Source organism: Populus nigra, chromosome 16, assembly GCF_951802175.1.
Source record: "Populus nigra chromosome 16, ddPopNigr1.1, whole genome shotgun sequence".
Lineage (NCBI taxonomy): Eukaryota > Viridiplantae > Streptophyta > Magnoliopsida > Malpighiales > Salicaceae > Populus > Populus nigra.
Window position 1 is genome coordinate 146,116 of NC_084867.1, and position 22,833 is coordinate 168,948.

The 22,833-nt window shown below is 33.2% G+C and overlaps 2 protein-coding genes across 2 annotated transcripts; both read left to right on the top strand.

Annotated features, from left to right (window-relative positions):
- The first annotated feature begins 3,320 nt into the window (after positions 1-3,320).
- LOC133676109 (protein DOWNY MILDEW RESISTANCE 6) lies at positions 3,321-9,911 on the top strand. The gene is made up of 4 exons (XM_062097688.1): positions 3,321-3,683; positions 3,840-4,087; positions 8,716-9,043; positions 9,222-9,911. Exons 1-4 carry the CDS (start codon positions 3,486-3,488, stop codon positions 9,462-9,464), a joined length of 1,017 nt encoding a protein of 338 aa, XP_061953672.1. The 5' UTR covers positions 3,321-3,485; the 3' UTR covers positions 9,465-9,911.
- Positions 9,912-20,117: 10,206 nt separating this feature from the next.
- Positions 20,118-21,359, top strand: LOC133675973 (NAC domain-containing protein 86-like). The gene has a single exon (XM_062097553.1). It carries the CDS (start codon positions 20,118-20,120, stop codon positions 21,357-21,359), a length of 1,242 nt encoding a protein of 413 aa, XP_061953537.1.
- The last annotated feature ends 1,474 nt before the right edge of the window (positions 21,360-22,833 follow it).

A 22,833-nucleotide genomic window follows, 5' to 3' on the forward strand; every position in this document is an offset into this window, starting at 1 on the left:
TTAGTGTTGTAAATAGATACGGTCTATGAATTTTTGTCTAAAAAAATTGGATTTTAAGCGGAACCGTTTATAACCCCTCCATTCTTTTTTAGGAATTTACTTAGTGAAAATATTATTTACACGATACTATTTTTGTATACAATATAATTTGTAAGTGAAATAATGATAATTAAAAAAATCTCAGTGAATAAAATAAGGCTTAACATAGTAATCCAAGAAAAGAAATGATTGTGAGTTTTATCTTGCATAGTTTAAATATTTTTTTATTCAAAAAACTGCTCTTTTACAAGTTTTTATTGTATTACTTGCTTATTGTGAAGATAAAATATTTATTTATAAATATTGTTGGCTATTGTTATTTATAGATTATATCATGTCTTCTACTCCTTCTATTCAAGATTTGGTTATGTCAACCAATGCTGCTTTGACAAGTACTACTTCAATAGTGAGGATTCTATCATCACCTTTTATAGTGTATGGTGAGAAACTTGAAAGGGTTTAACGAGAGAGTTTATGTATAATTTATCGAGAGAAATGAGTTTAAAGCCTTTAAAAGATGAAAGAGTGTAATGATGGTAACTATAACTAGCTGATTGAAGATCCTAAAATCTAGATTCAAGTGGAAAATAAGTCATATAACATTCTCGGTAGCAATAAAATATTATTATTTATTGCTTACTCCTATGATAAAATAAGTGCTAGCTGCAGTGTGATAAAGGGTGAGCTAAGCTCTTACTGATTTCTATATTTTGGTACACCAAATGAGTTATAACATAATACTTTTAATAAAAAAAATCATTTATATGAGTGAGAAATATGAACATTTATTTGAGAATTTCAATAAAGACTGAATTTTCTAAAGCACTCATGAATCTAAGTGTTGTTCAGAGCTAAAATGAATATAACAGTAAGAACCAAAGAAAATATCTAGGTAAAGAACTATGTGATTACTATTGTCATGGTTTATATAAAGATTAAATAGTTCAAGACAACACGTTCGCTATTTAGTCGAGTAAATCTGATAGGATTTCACTAAGGAAGGTTCAAAGCTAAAATTTATCTATCCTAATATAGTAATCTACCATATCAGTATCTCTCAACAAATCTTTGAGTCGTTTTCAAACTAATGAGATAATTTCCATTCAAATAAGGGATGGTTGGAAATTTGTTTTAATTAAACAAATTATAGGTGAATGTGAAATTAATCTAAAAAACCCTTGGTTTTTCTAATCAAAGAACCCTTGATTTTCTAGATTTAATTCTTAATTTATGGTGGCTAATCAAAGGTTGATAATAGTGAGAATTGATTCTTATTAATTCTTCAACCTTTTAGCTTCCAAGATTCACAATAAAAAAAAGGGTGAAGAAAGAGTTTCTAACTAGAAATTTTTAGATTTTTCCGCACTATTTCTCACCTTATTTTTTGTGTTTTTATTCTTTTTAATACTTTATTTTCCCCTTTAAATTTAGAGTTTAGATTTATCTTGTTAAAAGATATTTGAGTTTCATATTCTTTGGTATAAAGACCTTGTTTAGAAGTGCATATAAACCAAGGTGGTGTTATTGGAATTTTGGGAGGCATATTACAAACATCCTAGTTATACAAGTGGAAAGCAATAAAGTTTTAAAAACAAAAGGTTTATCATTGACAACAATAAAAGTCGCATTATTTTAAAGTGTTTTAACAAGTAAGTACCCTGTTTTATTTTAATTTAAGCATATATATTTTTATTATTAATATGCATGTTAGAACTTTGAATTATATTAATTATAAGTTTGAATATATAAAACAAACCTATGATAAGACACTTTCCACCAATGATTTTCCAATATCGGCAATGAAATTACCACTAAAATTTTGCCTAATCACCGACAAAATATTTTGTAGGCCATTATTTAAGATAACAACCCATAATAGTTGGTAGCTCACTATTGAGTAAAAAAAGACATTATGAAAGTTATCTATTAGGTTTGGGCATGTCATAACGCGCTGCTAATTATAGCCGAAGAAGGTGTGACTATGAAATAAATGCTTTAAAAAGAAGGTGTAATGAAGTTTTTTTTTTTTTAAGAATAAAGAAACAAAAGTTAAGTGAAAATTAATTACAGCAACTCAGATTGAGATTTTGATAAAGCACACGCACCAAAATTATCATCATGTGTATCTTATACCACTTGCAAGGGCAAGAGGATACAACAAAAGGAGGTTAGGTAAAAACAGTAGTAATAATTTGAACTCATCCCCGCAATATAAACATGGACTAAATCTTGAAGCAAAAAGAGAGAGAAAGATTTAGTGGCCCAAACAATTTATTAAAATCTATGAGAAAAAATAGATTAAGAACCTTGACCACTCACCGGCCCGCAACCTAACCTATGAATTTTCCTGTCCACTGGAAGCGCCATGCAGCACAGATCATCATGACATAACTACATAAACCCCCTTTTTTTTTTTATCAGAAACCAAATGATGCTCCTGTGAGTGGTTTGTGCTCCCTCTACTTTAATTCCCACGATCTGGGAGGTCTTAAGAAGACACTCCCACTACCCTTCTGATATTTAACACATGTATAAAGCAGAAAGTGATGGCGGGCCTCTAACTAATTTGGCACTTAACAAGAATTCTAGATATTCTTCAATCTCCGGCAACCTTTCAAAAAATCAAAGAGCAACAACGTTCGCTTCTGGCCACAGAACCACTTTCGAATTCTCATCCCCACCACTCGATCTTTACTACGTGTGTGTATTTGATAATGGGGTAGTTTTCGCATCTGCGATTCGAAAAGAAAGTTTGAATTCGAATCTCTTCTATCAAAATTCTAGCAGAGAGTTTTTATCCATGTATACAGATTATAATTCATTAGTTATTCCAGATAAATCTGAAAAAAAACCAGAGGTTTCTTGTCCTTAAACCCGTGAGGAGCTCAGCACACCACAATTAATTTCTATATATCCATATTCTTCGATATATGGCCTAGCTACCTCCAAGACAGAATCCATATAGGATTTGGTAAAATTCAGTGGCCCCATCAAACCTTGAAGCCCCTGCACAACAACAAAGCGCAACGAGAGATAATCCCAAATGTGAACCACATCTTGAGAAGAGGAAAAGAAATTAGGCATAATTCATGTAAATCAAATCAATCATATTGTAAGAAATTTTATAATTATTTTATTCATGTGGGACCAAAGCATCATCAATTATAATAAATTAAGTTAAATCATTCCCTAAATGACGACGACCTAAAGGCCATGAGACTTTTTTTTTTTTAGAAAAAAAACAGAAGAGGAAGAAAAAGGGACCGGCCTAGCCTCCATGTGCAGATATAAATACATGTGGTGCTTTACAGAGCTCTCTCATCTTCCTGGAACCTTGCATAGCTATAGCAACTCCAAGCAGCAAAATCATAGTGTTGGTGCCCACCTTTTAATTTATAATAACTTGCTGTCTATTTCATCCTTCGTTACTGTTTTTAATTAGTAACATGGATACAAAAGTAATTTCCTCTGGCGTCCATTACACGAACTTGCCGGCTAGCTATGTTAGGCCGGAATCTGAGCGTCCCAGGCTGTCGGAAGTTTCAACGTGCGAAGATGTTCCGGTTATAGATTTAGGTTGTCAGGATAGGAACCAAATTGTCCAACAAGTTGGTGATGCCTGCGAGCACTATGGCTTTTTCCAGGTAAGCCCACTTTCTATAACTTCTTGCTTCATATATATATATATATATATATATATATATACACGGCTAGCTTCATGATTTCGCTACGATGACTAGATGCAGTAGTAATAAATAGAGGTATATATAAAGAATGTTCTTCTGGTTTCTTAATGTCAGGTGATCAATCATGGAGTGTCCTTGGAAGCGGTGGAGAAAATGTTAGGAGTGGCCCATGATTTCTTCAGCTTGCCGGTTGAGGAGAAGCTGAAGCTGTACTCAGATGACCCATCAAAGACAATGAGACTTTCTACAAGTTTTAATGTGAATAAGGAAAAGGTCCACAACTGGAGGGATTATCTTAGACTCCATTGCTACCCTCTTGACAAATATGTGCCTGAGTGGCCTTCTAATCCTCCTCCTTTCAAGTAAGTACTCCCTCCTCCTCCTCTTTCTCAACATACTCACACACAGTAGAGTAGATCCACATACATGGAGAGCTATGCTTCAGACACTCTGGGTGCATGCACTAGAGGTGTCTGGATTGATCTGCCACGTCCCTTTCTGTAATAATATTTGTTATTTCTTTTTCATTGTTAGCATTTATTAGCGAAAATGTACCTAGAAAAATCTTCCTTGAACGATATATTTTGAGGTTTTTTTTTAAAAAAAAATTAGCTTAATTTAATAATCGGATTGAAAATTAAATCCAATAACATAAATATATATATAAAAAATTATAATGAAATAAAATATATATATTAAATATAATATAATTGATTGATAACTGAAAAGAACTGTCATTCAGATATCATATTTTATTTTACGAGAACATTCTAAAGATATTTTTTTAACTTATAGTTATAAAATCATAGGAATTATATAGTTGAGGTATAATATTAATTTTGAATACTATCTATCATTTAAAATATTTTATTTGCATGAAGATTTTAAAATTTCTCTTTATCTTGAAATAAAAAAAGAAAACCTAGAGAGAAACATATGGTTAGGGTTTGAATTTAGGTTAGACTTTTCTTAATGAAATCCCCACTTGTAATTAAAAATTAAAGAAAAATACAAACTTATTCTAATAATTAAAGAACTCAACTTGGTATTTAATGAACTCAACTTGGTATTGTTGCGTAAAAGTTTATGTGCAATTCAATTAAAATATATTAAAATAATATTTTTTTAATTTATTTTTAATATCTATAAATCAAAAAAATTTAAAAATAATAAAAAATTTTAATTTTAATAAAAACATAACAAAACTCAATACCAAATAACCCTCGGAAACTCTAGGTTGCATAGAGGATGTAAAATTCATTTTCCAGCAGTTAGATTAAATTAAGATCTTGTCAAAAACATCTTTTCAAGGAGGATAAAGATATGAACAGTAGCATTAAAATCCAAAACAAAAGGTGTAGTGTCTAACATCGTACTATATATGGATGGATAGATCCTAGTCCTGCTGGCCTAGACCTAGAAAACCTACCTTTCCTTCGTCACCAGAGCAAGAAGGGTGTTGGTTTTGATCAAGTTAAATTTAACCTAGAAAAGTCAACTCTCCCACTCGTCAAGTCATCTCTCCAAATAATCTTCCTGTCGCCCAGAAAAAAAAAATAAAAAAAATTCTGTGGTCCTGACGAGGAAGTCGATGGGCACGTGAGCACATGCAGCTCGAGAGAGGAGGATTCATTCGATCTGTACCCGTACTTTTCTGCATCTCTTGCTAGCTAACTTGGCCTTCTGCTCATAAATTCTGGGATTTTTCACACGCTTAACCAAATATGGATCGAAGCAGTTGATTCGTTTTGTCTAGACTATAGTTTTTGCATTAGCCATTGAAAGTTATTAAGCCCTATTATTAAATCAAGTTCAACACATTAAATTTAAAACTTTATATTATTTGACTTCTTGCTTAACTTAACTTGAATTTATAATTAAACCGTGCCTTTTTGGCATATATATATATATATATGTATATATATATATATATATCTAGCTAGTGGTTATTTCTGATCAATTGTACATAATATATTTGTTTATAATTTATTTTAAATACTTGAAAATATTACTATATGAAATACTACTTTTTTAATAAATATAATTGATTCTTTTTTATGCCTTAACAAAGATATAATCTAATAAATATATTCATATAATTAGGTGTCGATCGTAAAATCATCCATTAGCTCTTACCCCCAAGAAATATACACAACTCGATCACAAAAAGATCTCTGCCGTTGAGACCAGCATCATTAACTTATTAGGAGACCGAGTTGACTCCTGTAACTGTAGTAATTAATCACACTATAATTATTAGTTTTTTTTTTGTTGAATAATTATTAGTTAATTAGTGCAATAAACACACCGATCCTCGAAAGAGCATATCTATATATGACGCAATAAATAAAATTTCACCATATTTTAAGGAAAATAGGTATTCTTGCCATGGGAAGAATTAATAATTAAAATCTCTCATTGATAGTTAATTAATTGGATATTCCATAAATTGTCTTCAATTTCTGGTTTTAGTTAATGGTGATTTTCACTCTTTTTTTTGTTGTTGTCGTCTTAGAGTTCACTTTACTTTTTTATATCAATATGTGGCTCATTTTATTTATTTTAAATATTTATTCAATTAATTGTTTGAAGTGCCAAAAATAAAATAATCTCCTTCAATTATGTTTAGTTGCATGTATAAAATATATTGCTATCTAATTCGATACACTCCAACATGCCATGTGCAAAACTTACACAACATTAATATCAATAATAGGATTCTAGTAGCAAATGGAGTGTTTAGGCCATCTTTTTAACACACACATGTATATAATTATAATTATAATTATATTTGTTTGATTCTATGTTCTTAGTTTTCTTCAACATAAAAACTTAAAGAATGTAGAGGATATTCAATTAGAGGGAGAAGAATTAAAACACCTACCGGTTTGCATGACGTGTACAAGAATTTGCTCTTAATTAGGTCCACTACCATAGTCTCCCCTACGGCCTATTATCACTACTGTATTTAAATCGTGGGTGCTGATGCCGGCATGCTCTAGACTCCGAAGACTTTCTGTCTTTTAGGCAACTTGGTGTCAGAAACTTGGCATGGTGGATCCAAAAGTTAGTGTGGTTCGATACGCTCCTTGGATTACGTGAAGGTTTTGTTTTTTGTTTTATCTTATTTTTCATTAAAATTTATATTCTTTTATGCTTAAAATAAATTTTTTAAAAATAAAAATAAAAATAAATTATTTTAATATATTTTTAAATAAAATAAAAATTAAAAAACAACATCAAAACCATATCAATCACTCGTGGTTGTCACTCACGATGAACTTGCAATCCGTGTCAAGTACAAAAAAGGAGACTTTAAAATATTATGGTGGGCAATTATTTTATAATCCAACGGTCATGACTCTACTATTCATGCACCGGATGACATCACATCCATCGACACTTTTTTTTAAAAAAAATCTCGTACACATAAAATAAGGTTGTCTTAGCTGGGTGGAATATGATGTCATGTCCTCGAAATGTCATGACGTAAGAGAACTGATTGATCATGTGATCTATTTATGAATTTTTTTAATTAATATGAGTGGCTGAAATAGTTTGTGTGTACCTCGATTAATTTTATAAACTTTAAAGTTAATGACAATATAATCCTCCAATAACTATTATATTAGTAATTACAAGTCTCGAACCTAAAATTAAAATTATAAAAAATATAAATTTTTAACTCTAAATTTTTATTATTGAGCCACCTATGGTTGTGAGCCATCTATGATTGATTGATTGTCTTATGATTGATTGCCTGCCTTGTGATGAGATATAAGAATCTCTTCTCACTGAATTATTCCCTAGTCCTTGGATTTTGACACGTTATAACATAGTCCTTCATGCTTTGAAGACTTTCGAGCTTAGAGTCCTTCTACTCTTTGTGGCCATCATTGTCCTGTTAAGACGTTTTGGTATTTCTACCCTAATAAAGGCTGACAAGAGTCAAATGACTAAGTTATAGATTTGAAAAAGAAGAGGGACTAAGCTGTAAAGAGTTAAGAAAACCTAGGATTAATTAAAGCATGATTTATTCAAATCTATTACAGTTTAATAGGGTAGGGCAGTTTGCAAGAGTCGCAGTTATTAGTTAGCCCTCTTCTAGAAAGATGATGCTTGCCCATGACATGGTCGGTGTTGGAGCAGTCTATTTTAGGGCTTAGTCAAATTTAATCACGGCTCTCTTTCCGTCGGGGCACCGGCAGAGTGTACTTATGCTCATGTTTATCGATGAAATAAACAATAGTAAAATCGAGAATCAATTCACAGAGGCTATAGACTTCCCAAGATCAGTGTGAATATTTTAATTTTTAATCAATAAATCATAGAAACAACTTGCTCGAAAATGTCAAAAAGCAAGGAAGTAGGTTCAGCTTGAAGATTGTCCAAGAGAAGGAGATAACCATATCGTTTCACAATCCAATAGCATTGATGCCATGTGGATAGGGCCAGTGATGTGGCTGAAGTAAAGCAGTGAGTCATGTCTCCTTCTCCTGCTGTATAATTAATAGACTTTTCTTTGCTTCTTTGAACAAATATATAATTAATAAGAATTGGGTGGTGGATGATTCTGAACGCAAACTCGGTTTCGTCGTTTTTTGGGAGACACGATGACAATTATCGGGGCAGTTGATGTATTCCTGCATTTGGGGCTAAAAGTCTTGCCTGCATCAAGACTTTCTTCCATTGTTTAAGTGGGAATCTTCTCGTATTCTCATTAGATAATTCCGAGGCAATTAATGACAAAGAGATGACTCAACTTTAACGCGCGCCGAATCCACTAGCTGTATAATCATCTTTCATGTAGTCGATTCATTCCTTCGGCTAATTAGTTCTGGAAACAAATTTCAAAATCCCCGGTGCACTCTCATGCATCCTTCCGAATAACAGAGAAACCGAAAATTTTAAATTATGGTACATGTATCTTCAGATGTAACTGAGTCTGTACAGCTAAGATCTAATGATGTGGCATGTGTTGTATCCATAGGGAAATTGTAAGGAGTTACAGTATACAAGTTCGAGAACTGGGGTTCAGAATACAGGAACTGATATCAGAGAGCTTAGGCCTCGAAAAGGATCACATAAAAAATGTTTTGGGTGAACAAGGACAGCATATGGCTGTAAACTTTTACCCTCCATGTCCAGAGCCAGAGTTGACTTATGGATTGCCAGCACATACAGACCCCAACGCCCTAACAATTTTACTTCAAGACCTATCAGTGGCAGGCCTTCAAGTCCTCCTCAAAGATGGAAAGTGGGTTGCCGTTAATCCTCATCCGGATGCATTTGTCATCAACATTGGTGACCAGTTACAGGTAAACCTGCATTTCCTTTGTTTTTTGTTTTCCTTTTACCAAGGAGAACGGCAAACGAGTGCCGTTGATCGAGCTGCAAGGCTCAATGGCAATGAATATTTTCATGTCCTTGTTTGTTGTCAGACACATGCTAACAACTTAAGTTCAAGGGTCTTCTTACGACTATGAATGATTGCAGGCACTAAGCAATGGAAGATATAAGAGTGTGTGGCACCGAGCCATTACCAATACTGACAAGGCAAGAATGTCAGTTGCTTCCTTCCTCTGTCCGTTCGATAACGCATTGATCACCCCACCTAAAGCTCTCACCGATGATGGAACCGGAGCCATATACAGGGATTTCACGTATGCTGAATATTACAAGAAGTTTTGGAGCAGGAACTTGGATCAAGAACATTGTTTGGAACTTTTCAAGAACTAATTCATAGCAGTACATTTATTAATAAGTGGTGCCCATATATCACCTTACTGTTGTTGCAATTAGCTAATAAATCCAGGTCGTGGAGGAGGCAGTTATTGTTTTTTTTTTTTCTGAAATCCTGGACTGACACATCGCCCAAATCAGCCTTAAATTCTTGTTCAGTTTGTGAAATGATGGCAGCAGCAGGCTAGTTTCTAGCATACGCTGTGTTTTGTTCCAAGCATCAGGGTGTTGCTGCGAGTTATAGGGAAGATTATTTGTTGCTGTCTCAGATGATGTTAATTAGACATTCGAATTTGTTCCAGTCAGTGTTCAATTGTTGGTCCATGCTACCTCCTGTTGATTTTGAACTTTGATTCATGTACTATTAATAGATGTTCATTGGTAATCGTTGTTGTAATCAGACAGAGACTTATGCAATTTATTTTATACTACCATTGCTTAGAATGTTGAATCTCCCTGCTCAACAACAGTTCTATAACATCATTACCAGCATCACAGCCTCACTAAGGTTCAATCCTAGGTGCTTTCTTAGGACAATATTCCATTCAAAGGCTTATCAAAAGTCATCCAGCCTCCAGCTTCAGTTCCTGGGCCATGATGGTCTCCTAAAATTTTAGGCCAAGTAATTGGCTCAGGTCTAGACGCAACCATTATAAGGCAACTATTAACAATTCAGAGGCTGATAAAATGTTATCCACCTCCAACTCTTATTTCTAACACAATGACCTCCCCCCTATTAAGATTCAGATCTGGGAATAAATATTCAGTTCATCATCATCATTATTGTTAGACCGAGAGAAATGTAGATTAATGCAAACAGAAGGAAAAAAAAAAGCCATTACAAAGACAAGCCTGGATTTTTTAAGGGAGAGGCAGAGTTCCTTTAGACAGAAGGAAAGTATTGAGGCGATAGTTGGCAAGAACACCAAACTCATGCAGCCACAGAAACCAGCTAGCACTGATTACGCCATAGCTTACAAACCTTTTCCTATCTACCAAAAGAGCAAAGAAACATAGTTTATTTCAGCCCAACCCATTGAAATACAAGACAATGAAGAAGGCCAATCTTGAACCTGACTAAGCCTTTTGATTTCCGATTTTTTTTAATTATTATTGTCCATTTTAATGTCTCACTTTCTTTGTGCACCTCTCTAACACTACACTTGAGAACTTGCAGAAGATTCACAATGTTTCAATCATTGGATGCTCGCAATCAATTCCGAGCCCTCAAACTTTGAAGTTTAAGATGATTTTAGACCAGCGGGTTCAAGCTCAGACGACCTATCTTACTTCTGATTATGAACTACTTAGTGCTAAGACAACTGAACTCCGTCAATTGGTAAAAAAATGAGATAAAAGATTGGTAGTGCATGTGCTCCCTCTTTTTCGCCTCATGTTCCAGGTGAAGACCCGCCTTCTGCTCTAGCGTGTAAACCCCCAAAATAAACTTTCATAAAAAAAGATAAAAGGTGGGGGATTAAATGTGTGGAGGAAATCAAATAAATTCAATTGCTAAGGGGGGTTTTAAAAGATGAAAAGAGATACAACTCAAATTATAAAGAAGAGGGAAGAATAGGCCAATTTATAATTAAGAAGAATGAGACTATAAATACTCCATTCTCTCCTCCATGTGGCCGATTGCATTGAGACAAAAAGGAGGAGGAGATTTAAGATTTTCTTCCATCAAAATTGATTGGGAAAAAAAACCAAAATTGTTAGGGCTATATAAACTCTAGATACTAAGTAGAGAAAACATCATTTGGTAAAGGAATTGACAAGGAAACAAGTGAAGAAATTGTGTGGGAAAAAAAAGGAGAGGGTCGGCTATATGCACGGGGGGATGAGCTAAAAATCTTCAACCAAATTAGAGTTGAAATCCAAATTTCCTCTAGGTAAGGAGCCCTAAACCTAGTTGTGAAAACCAATTCAAATTCGATTAGGAATTGTGCATAAATTTTAAAATTTGAAAATTAGAGTTCTTGAGTGAAATTTGGGGGAATTGCAAAAAAAATATTGAAATTAAGTTAATTGAAGTATTATAAGTTGCCTTAAACATGAAATCATGCAAAAAAACCAAAGAAAAATCAATGGCCAAAGGGACAAAAGTGGTCGGCCATGTGAGGGTTGAATGAAAGGAAAAGAAATTCTGAATTTGCTTGATAAATCTTTGTGATATGTTGTCATGATGTAAACAATGAGTAAATGAGACAAATAGTTGCATGGAAAGGAGAAGGGGACCCTTGGTGCCGTTAGGCCAAGTTTCGGACAAGACTAAATTGAATAGTGGGAGGGGGAATTGTGGGATGTGATATGTTAATTATTAGTGAATTAAGTATGGTGAGAAGTTTAATAATAGGGGAAAACATGATAACTTTGTAGTAGGGAACTTCGTGAATCAAATACATATGTTACGTGAGGAGGAAATCAGTTTATTAATCTTATGTATAGCCTATGGCTTTTCTTATGAGGAGTTACGAAATGGAGGAAAAACATAGAAATAGTTGTTTTGAGAGAAGAAAGGGAAAGGATAATTGAAAATTCATCTAAAACCGTTTACGAAAACTAGGCAAATTCATCACCTTAATTCCAGAGAGGATTCGAGCCTAAAAATGACAAACTTTGGGGAAGGTTTCTCGTAGAAGTTATAGCTAGAGATGTTAGCTTTCCAATGAGTCCAATCTCATTTAATTTGGAGCTTTAGAACTCCATATAGAGATAAATATATGAGGAGAGCTTGAGTTGCCACCTCTGCTGGCAGATTCAGCAAATTGGCAAAATGATGAAATTTAGTCATGTTAGAGGCAGAATCAGGTTTCCTTCCCTCAGAAAATATTTAGCGTCATGTCTTGGCATTCGAAAGGAAATAATCTATATTTGAAATTGAATTTGTGATGTTAGTTATGATTTGATAATGAACCATAATCTTAAGGGATGTAATGGAAACAAAAATGTAAGGAAACAATTGTAAAAGAGGGAATAAATGTTGTCATTATTATTGTTGTTATTTTGCGAAATGTAACTTGAGTAACAAATAAAGTAGCATGCATGTGGATTTAGGAGGGGCACAACAATAGCAAGGGAGTGCGAGCCGAGCTTTTACAGCAGGTAGGTGTTCTATACCTATACCTTTCTTAAATAACAGTAATTTTAGTAATCTGTTCAAATCTTAGATCTCATACTTGCGGATGAAGCCAAAAGGAGAAGAGATAAGATGGAATGAATGAGGAATAAAATCAGATTTGATTAATGGATTTGATTAAGAATTACAAACTATATTAATGGACTTCACGAATAACCACTTCTTGAATTTGATTAGCCGGTACTGAATATGAAAGGCTAATGATGTTAGTAAGATTTACTAGCATTGGTATGACCTTTTCAGAGAATAAGGGATACTAAACTTGATTAACTATTCAAGTTAAGAATAGTTAATAATATCGATAGATGACATCAATATCAGCAACCCCATGAAACATGATTAACTATTCCTGATGTGAAAGGTAATGATGCCGAGATTCCTTGACATCGGCATTCCTGGAAATATTCCAAAGTGTTATGGAAAATTGATTAACTATTTTGGGATGGAAATAGTTAATGATATCAATCTACTGTATTGATGTTAACACTACCACAAACTTGATTAGTCGGTCCTGGTAAAGGCGACTAATGACACCAATGAGATTTATTAGTGCCGGCATTACCTTCCCCAGGTTTAGGAAAGGAGTGGTATGATTGGTATTCTTGGTAGTGAATGGTTGATAATATTAATGAAATGAAAATCGACATTTTAAAGGAATTATTCCTTTGAAATTAATATGTGATATTGGTTGAAAATTGTTGGATTAAATGGAGGAAAAAAAATGTTTTGTGAATTTCTGGAGGTGCAAACCTTGAAGCATTAGAAGGAGACTATATGAGGTATTGTAAAAAATTATGATAGTACGTAGTATTAAAGACACAAACATATATCGTTTGATATTTTCTTCATGATAGTATTGCTTTCAATATAATTATTTCTGAATGTTATATTGTTGCAAGTCCATCACATTCACGATAGGAGTAACGTTTTAGATTCTCTATCTTCTGTGTTATTTAGGACTGAATGAATGCTAATGTAATTTGTCTTTTAAGAAACCATATAACTTGAATTGCAATAGCATTCATTAATTTGAATGGTTGAATGTAAACTATATTACTATATACTCCTTCATGTATGCTTGTTTTTCTATTTAAGAATCATTTTATGTCCTACTTTAGAATATAGATATTTGGGATATTATAGTTATACTATTGCATGTTATGATGTTTGAGATTAGGGATGATTGAGATGTGATTGATTAATGAGTAATAGAAGTGTATAAGTTATTTGTCGATAACTTGGGATCTCCCGGTATGGAGGAGACTTTGCCAAAATTTTGGTAAAAATTTTGGGCAACCTTGTATGGATCCGGTTTTAAAAAAAAATTCTTACCATATTTTCCCTTTTCTTGATTGATGTGTAGTCCTGAAAATAGGGATGTTATGCAGCACCTTTGTTCTAGATTAATTGTATTTGAACTTATAAATGTTTAAATTTTTAATAAAAATTTGAATTTTATATTAATTTAATTTTTTAAATTATTTTATATTTTTGTTTAATAGTTTTTTTAAAATATATATATTTTAAATTATTACTAACAGGGCTATCGACGAACTTAGTTCGTTGGTACATTCTACAAAGTTGAAAAAATATTATTGTAAATATCATTATCATTATTTACTCATTGACGGAATAATAGACGGTATGTTTGACGGTTATATGTCAAATTCATCAATGAACATACCAACGAAAGGAAAAAAAAATCATTGATGGAATGATGTATAGTTTTTTTTTTGTCAATGATATGTTATATTCCACGATGGAAATACTGATAGAATGAAGCAGGTAAAGTTTTTTTTTTAAGCGTGCTTTGTCTATCAGTAAATTCATTTGTAAAATTATTGCCAACATATCACAAATCACCAACGAGAGTTTTTTAATGGATTATTTATATCCGTGAGCTTATCTGTAAGTTTTGATGTCGAAGGACAATGAGTATAAATACCGATGGAAAATTCTATCGATAAATCTAAATTTTTTTATGGTAAATGGAGTTTGCCTTACTAAACATACCTTTGAGATTGAACTAACAATCATCAATGTCAAACTTGCCTTGGAAGTGGAACTTGAACAAATAAAGTTCATCTATATTATCATATAAAGGCATAATAAGGCCAGTGTTGTAGGTGCTTGTACTAAAAGAGTACTTTCAGCGAGTGTGGTCCAGAAATTTAGGGATGTTAACTTGACTAAATGCTTGACTTCTGATCCATTATATGATAATTTTGATGAATTTTAATGAGGCAACTATCCCACCAACTATTAGTTTGAGACCTTTCCTAAGATGTTGTTGCAAGCCAGTGAAATCCGAAGAACTCCCTTAAAGAAAATGAGGTTGAGATTCCTAATCAATTCTTCTCAAATTGTTTACTTTGAAGATAACAATTATAAATAACACTTAGGATTTAATTACTTTGATTGTACAAAAGATGTATGCATTGTTATTTGTAATGATGTTATACATCAGACACTTCAAGAAAAATTGTTGAAGGGCTTAAGAGAAAATAAAATAGTTATCGGATGGACTTTAGCTAATATAAAAGGTATGAGCCCTGCAATTTGCATGTATAGAATCTTACTGAAAGATGATGCCAAACCCGTGAGAGAGCCTCAATCTAAGATGAACCCAACCATGAAGGAAGTGGCAATGAAGGAAATTCTGAAGCTACTTGATAAAGGAATCATCGGTCCCATATTTGATAGTCAATAGGTTAGTCATGTGCATGTAGTTCCTAAAAAGACATGTTTGACGTTTGTTTCTAATGAACAAAATGAGCTTGTTCCTATGAGAATTCAGAATGGGTGGAGAATATGCATCGATTTTAGGAAATTGAATGCTACCACAAGAAAAGATCATTTCCCAATTCCTTTTTTCGATGAAATGCTTAAAAGATTGGCAGGTAAGTCATTTTTCTATTTCTTAGATTGGTTTTCTAGTTGTTATCAAATTGTTATAGCTCAAGAAGATCAGGAAAAAACAACTTTCACTTATCTATTTGGGAATTTCGCTTACAGATGTATACCTTTTGGATAATGTAATGCCCTATATACATTTCAGAGATGCATGATGAACATTTTTTCTAACTGATTGTAAATTACATTGAAATTTTTATGGATGACTTTTCTATTTATGATAATTCTTTTAATCAATGTTTAGATCATTTAACCAAGGTTTTAAAACAATGTATTAACACCAACTTGGTTCTAAAATATAAAAAATGTCATTTCATAGTCCAACAGGAAATAGTTTTGGGCCATGTAGTTTTAGGTAGGGGTATTGAGGTTGATAAGGCCAAAGTTGATTTAATTACAAGTTTGCCAAACCATTCTAATGTTAGGGACATCCGTAGTTTTCTTGGCCATGCAAGCTTTTATAAGAGGTTCATCAAATATTTCTCGAAAATTGCACAACCATTGTCAAGGTTATTGCAAAAAGATGTACCATTTAACTTCAAGGAAGAGTGTTAAATATCATTTTACAAATTGAAGACACTGCTTATTTCAACACTAATTATACATCCACCAAATTAGGATATTCCCTTTGAGATCATGTACGATGTGAGTAATTATGTCGTAAATGGTGTACTTGGCCAATAAAATGGAAAGAAAAGTCATTTTTTTTGTTATGCATCAATAACGCTGAACTCCTCTAAATTTAACTATTCTACCACTAAAAAGGAGCTTTAAGCTATTGTATTTACCCTAGACAAGTTTAGATCATATTTTTTTGGATATAAAGTGATTTTTTTTTACCATGTTACCCTCTAATATTTACTAGCAAAAAAGGAATCCAAACCAAGACATATACACAAGATTCTTTTATTGTAAGAGTTTGATTTGGAGATCAAGGATCGAAAATAAGCTGACAATTCTTTAGCAAATCATTTGAGTAGGCTTGTGCGTGAGGAAGATTCATTGCCCATTGCTGAGATATTCCCCAATGAGTAGCTACTGTATGTGCAAGGTAAGGAACCTTGGTTTGCTGATCAGGTAAATTTCATAGTTGCTGAAATGTAACCTTATTATTTGAATAAGGTAGAGAAAAAAAATAAAAAATGACTCTAAGTATTATATATGAGAAGAATCATAAATTTGGAAAATATGTTTTTATTACATTATTCGTTGATGTGTAGCTAACAATGAAATTCATTCCATTCTTACTTATTGTCATAGTCATACATATGGTAGACATTTTGGACCCAAAAGAACAGCTAGAAAAATCTAAGACAATAGGTTTTATTGGGAAACTCTTTTTAAGGATGGTTACCAATTTCGCAAGAGTTTTGAAAATGACAAAAAAAATGGGTGGTTTGTCTCTTAGGAATAAAATGCCATAAACTCCTATTTTATATTGTAATATATTTTTTTTGTATGAGGAATGGATTTTATAAGAACCTTTCCTAATTATTTTGGTTTTCTTTGCATTTTGCTTGCTATGGATTATGTTTTGAAATAGGTAGAAGCAAGGCTACCCGCACTAATGATTCTAAGGTTGTTGGAAGATTTCTTAAATCTAACATTTTCAGTAAGTTTGGAATTCCAAGAGCAATGATAAGTGACCAAGACACTTATTTTTGCAACCAAACTGTTGAAGCATTAATGTGAAAATATGGAGTACATCATTAAGTAGCCACAACTTACCACCCATAAACCAATGGACAAGTTAAGGTTTCAAACTAAGAAATAAAACACATTTTGGAGAAGATGGTGAACCCAACCTAAGGGATTTGAGCCTTCATTTAGAGGATGCGTTTTGGGCATACCGCAGAACATAAAAAACTCTAATTGGGATGTCACCGTGTAGGTTGGTTTTTGATAAGTTATGTCATTTACCGATTGAAATTGAATATCGTGTCTTTTGGAAAATGAAACAGTGCAATCTCAATGCTAAAAAGGCAGGAGAAGAATGAAAACTGCAGCTGCAACAACTTGAAGAAGTTTGATTGGAAGCATATGACAACCAAAGGCTATATAAAAAGGGAACTAAATATCTTCACGATAAGTTTTTGCAACGTAAATAATTTTTTATTTGGCAGAAAATATTACTTTTCAACTCTCTATTAAAATTCATGCCTGGAAAATTATGATTTAAATAGATTGAACCATTTGTTGTGTTTGAATGTTTTTTTCTCATAGTGTTATTAAAATCCAAACCATTGAAACCAACAAGGTTTTCAAAGTGCATGGCTACAGACTTGAGTCTTTTATTGAGAATTTTGAAGACATTACTTAGAAGGAAGTAAAATTGGTGAATCCAATATACAAGGATGCATGACATGTAAAAAACTTTATATAGCCAAATACAATAAAGAAAAACGCTTTAGGAAGGCAACCAAATATAGAGACAATCCACACAAAAACATTATAAATTGCAAAAGAAATTTTTTTTTCTTTTCTATTTTATTTTCTTTTCACATATGATCTGACTTACTACCTTGCCTTTTATGCAGCTTGTAATGGCGTAAGCACCCCTGCCAGCACCATTTCTTTGCTATGCCATATTGCACCACTCCATAGTAGGACAGGGCAGCACAACAAAAATGGAGGCGAACCTAAGAGATTATGGCAAATAGGGAAACACATTACGACTAGTGTGAAATTTGCTACTTTGGATGCCAAAATTATACAAACCCAACATGTCATCAAATAGAGAACGTAGACATAAAAATTTAAGGAACTTTTCTTTATTTCCTCGTCTTTCTTTACTATGTTCACTGAGGACAATGTCCATATTAAGTGTGGGGGATTCAGGGCTGTCTATTGTGGCATTTCTAATATGCCATGTTTTGGCATATCTAGCAAAACATAAATTTTTATGTTTGAAAATTCAACATATTTGAATGGACATTTTTGGTATGTGGTGCTTTTAAATGTTTTGGGGGAGGATTTACTGGATTGTTTGTTGCAAAATTTTCATGCTTTTGGAACCGAAATATCTTATATGGTGGTGTTATTTCAATGTCTTGATTGTTAATGTCATTTAATAAATTTCCAATTGAGCTTGTAAAAATCATAACATGATTGAATGATGATCTTGCTTCTTAAGATTGTTTAGTCAAGCTGTTTTCTTTAGGACTAAAGTAACTAATTTGGTAAACACAAGCATGTGAGACTTTAAGCCTTATGACCGACACATCAATATCGGTCTCTATTTTCATTTTATGTGTGATTTTCTTTCAATGATTTTGTTTCTTTAGAACTTTCTCTTATTCTAATCGAGACCATATTTTTACATGCATACATGAATATAATTAAGGCATTCTTTGTTATGTATCTTATATGGCCCATCAACCCACCTTTGGATAAATTTTTCCTTTTAAAACCTCGATTCGAGCTGATGAACTTTTTCTTTGATTATAAACCAGCATTACAAGCTGTAAGCCAAACAATGTCTTACCTAAGTCGTAGAACTAAGAGGGCATCATACATCATTATACAAGTATGTTGATAAAAATGAAAAAGGTGATGTTGTGAGAGAAATCTTAATGATTAGATTTCTAATCACAGGGATAATTATAGCAAAATAATAAATGTGTTAATGACTAGAATTCTAGTCATGGGATGTATATAGCATGATAATAAATGTGTAAAGGTTAGTGATTAACGTTATTTGCATTTAAAAAATATTTGTTACTATCTACGATATTTTTGAAAGAAAATTTTTTTAGTTGTTGCTCTAAATTTGATTTTTGAAATGTGGAAAATTAAAAAAGAAAAAGAAGATTATTTAACTTTCAGTGACCAAAAAGTGTTGTTAAAAATATATTATGATCTATTATCTATTATCTGCTTTAAGCATTGTAAAAAGATAAAAGATAATAACAAATTGGGATTGTAATAATTAATTAATTAATTAATTAATTAATGTGTAAAGGTTGAAGGTAATGTTGTTAGAGAAATCTTAATGATTAGCATATATGAAGATAAATGTGTAAGGGTTAATGATTATAGTTATTAATTTGCATTTAAAGATTTTTTCTTGCTATCCACGGAAGAAATTTTGTATGGTTAATTTTATAATTTCTTTAAGTTGGTTTTTAAAATGTGGAAAAATAAAAAAGAAAATGATTTGACACAATTTAAAATATATATTTTAAAAAAAAAAATTGAAAAGCATTTTCGGTGACAGAAAAAAGTGTAAAAAGATTTGTTGTGGCCATGCATGGGATAATCACAGACACCAAAAGTTTCGTCGTTAAATCAAATCAAAATACCTTATATTAATTTTCTGTTTTGACAAAAGATAAGCGTCGTAAAAAGATTAAAAAAAAAAAAACTTAAGGATAAGGATGATCGTGTTTATATCTCAACGAGATTCAGCAACAAATTGGGATTGTAATAATTAATTAATTAATGAGAATATATATAGCGAAGCCCTCAGCTCTTTCCGATCATAAGAAGGAAAAAAAAAAACCCTAGCACTTATAATATTAGATCAGCTTCTCGCCTCTCTTTCTCCTAATTAACTTGTTTTGTCATTGAAGATCACAACCCTACTCTCGTTTTACACAATGCAAAACAGCCCTTCTCGCCTTCCTCCTGGATACAAATTCCTCCCCACTGATGAAGAATTGATCGGCTTTTATCTAGACAGGAAAGTCAATGGAGGTTTGCCTGCCGAATTTGCTAGCTTGTTCAAGGACTACAATATTTATGGCGAAGAAGAACCCTGGGAGATCTTCAACAGGTTTGAAGGTCACAAGTCAGGTGATAATGGTCTCTACTTTTTTACAACACTAAGTAAGAAAACGGTCAATTGTACTAAAAACAAGAACAGAAAGGTTGGTAAGAATGGCGGCACATGGCATGGTGACGGCGGAGAAGAAGTGAGTACTAGGGAAGGAGCTGTTATAGGAAAGAAAAACAGATTCCGTTACAAGAACAAGCGACAACCGAACCATGATGGTTGGATAATGCTGCAGTATAGTTCAGAATTGATTTCTGAAAATATTGTGATCTCTCAACTCAAGACAAAGGAATCGAAGAAAAGGAAGTCGATGGACCTTTCAGAAATTGTTGGAGTTGCTGAAGATGAGGATATAATCCAGATTAGCCAAAGATTTAAAAATCTTCCAGTAATCAACTCAGAACCTACAAGGTCACAAGATCAACAACCCCACCAGATTATCCAGAATCAGGAGACGTGGCTTGAGGCAGCAACGGCTGATCCAGTTCAGAACATGGAGCCTGAGTTATCGGCAATCGTCAACCGGGGAGCTAAACTGTCACGAGATCAAGAACTGCAGCAGATTGCTGAAAATGTGGATACGTGGCTTCAGGCGGGTGTTGATTCATGGGAGGATGATGCGGGTTGCGCCACTGAAGATTCTTTCACCAACATTGATCCTGCAGCACAAGTGGAGCCTGGCCAAGTAAACTTCACTGAAGAACCAACTGTTACTGAAAATCTGGAGACAGAGATTGAGGCAGGAATTGTTCGAAAAGAGGATGGTGTTGTTGAAGATGAAGATATTTTTCATGATTTGACGGATATTGTCAGCAATGAACTTGCCTTTCAAGTGGGGCCTGATCAGCAATTAGACTTCATTCAAGAATCAACTATTAGCGAAAATCAACAGATGGCGCTTGCAAGTTTCAATAATGATCACGCGAAGGAAACTATTTCAGATAAGCTGGACGATATTGAGATGGCGGATTACTTAGAAGCTATCTTCAATGGTTATCATATATATCAGCCAGATCATTCAGGATCTCGACCAGTTTATGCCGAGTCTCGACGACAATCCAGCTGAAGAATCAGGAGACGGGGCATGAAGTTTTCCCTACTGAAGATTCGTTCGAGTATGATCACGTTGATTTAGGGAGCTTATGGTCACAAAGACTGGACATATGTCTTGGTGCAATGCTCGTTTCATGTGTTCTTTGTTTTTGTTTTGGTAGGGCTATAAACACGAGATTTCTAATGTTTAGCACTGCATTTTAGGTTTAGCTTAGTTCGCAATTTGTAATTACAAACACTTGAATTTATCAATAAAATATAATATTTTCTTTTTATTGTATGGTATGTTTTTCCTTTGTTGCAACGATGTTTACGTTCATGAAGGTGATCCTGCTAAATTGGCCCTTTCAGTTTCTTTCAAACTTTGTTTGAAAACTTATAAGGAATTATCAGCTCCTCATCTCTCAATATATATATACACACACATAAACAATAAGATCATTGATTCAACTTGATTTGAGAATTTGAGATTTCAACAACAGGAAGCGTTGGGTGGCCGTTTTTCTCAGCTAAAAAGTCATCAATTTTCTGCAGAATATCAGAGGGGCCGGGGAGAGCAATTAACAATAACTGATATTTTCTTTCATTTTTCTCTATTGTTACAGGGCATTATAGTCCCTTTTATACATTCAAGCCTTCGCGAAAATAAATCATAGGCTAATCTATTATCATACAAACAAATGAATTAACTACCAGATGCCTGGAAGAATGAGTAAGCACTTGCATTGACAATAATTTTATCTCTGCTGCCTCGTTCGGAAGCTTCTGTCGCCAATATCTGGGATGAGCAGAGACCAGGTTCTTTGACGGTGTCCTTGATTATGCTTATGACATCTGCACTGCTCATTACATCCCAAAGGCCATCGCATGCCATGCACAATAAACACATTGCTTTCATTTACATCCAATGGAACATCAGAAGATGCTTTCATTAATTTGTAATCATTTTGACAATGATAACAATTAACAACGGTTCAGCGCCTGTCCAGTTCTTGTTTATTTTTTATAAATAATAATCGAGTGTATTAATTAAAAGGTAGTCATTTAGAAAATGATCCCTGAAGAGTTGAATGGCCGTCTACAGGAAAATGGAATATTTGTGTCAGTGACGTGTATTTGTCCACATCCAAAAACCATCTACACTGCGAATGAGGTTGTTATCAGTGCAGCTAAAATTAGGTTTATTATGCTTTAGCCAAATCAATAGTCTATGTAAGATCGAATAGAAAATGGAACTCCAATTTGGATGCACTATATATGTTAAAAACAATATCATTTCTCAGGAGCCAAACACTCCATGCTATGCCGAAGGAGAGGAGATTCCAAACCCGAGTCTGAAATCTACCTTTTACTAAAGAAGGCCACTGGTAAATCAATAAATCCAAAGTTCGAGGGACAAACCAGGATACTCCCCACCATTGTAAGAATTTTTCCCATAATTGCCAAGCACTGGAACAATGGAAAAATAAATGATTCGAAGTCTCCCG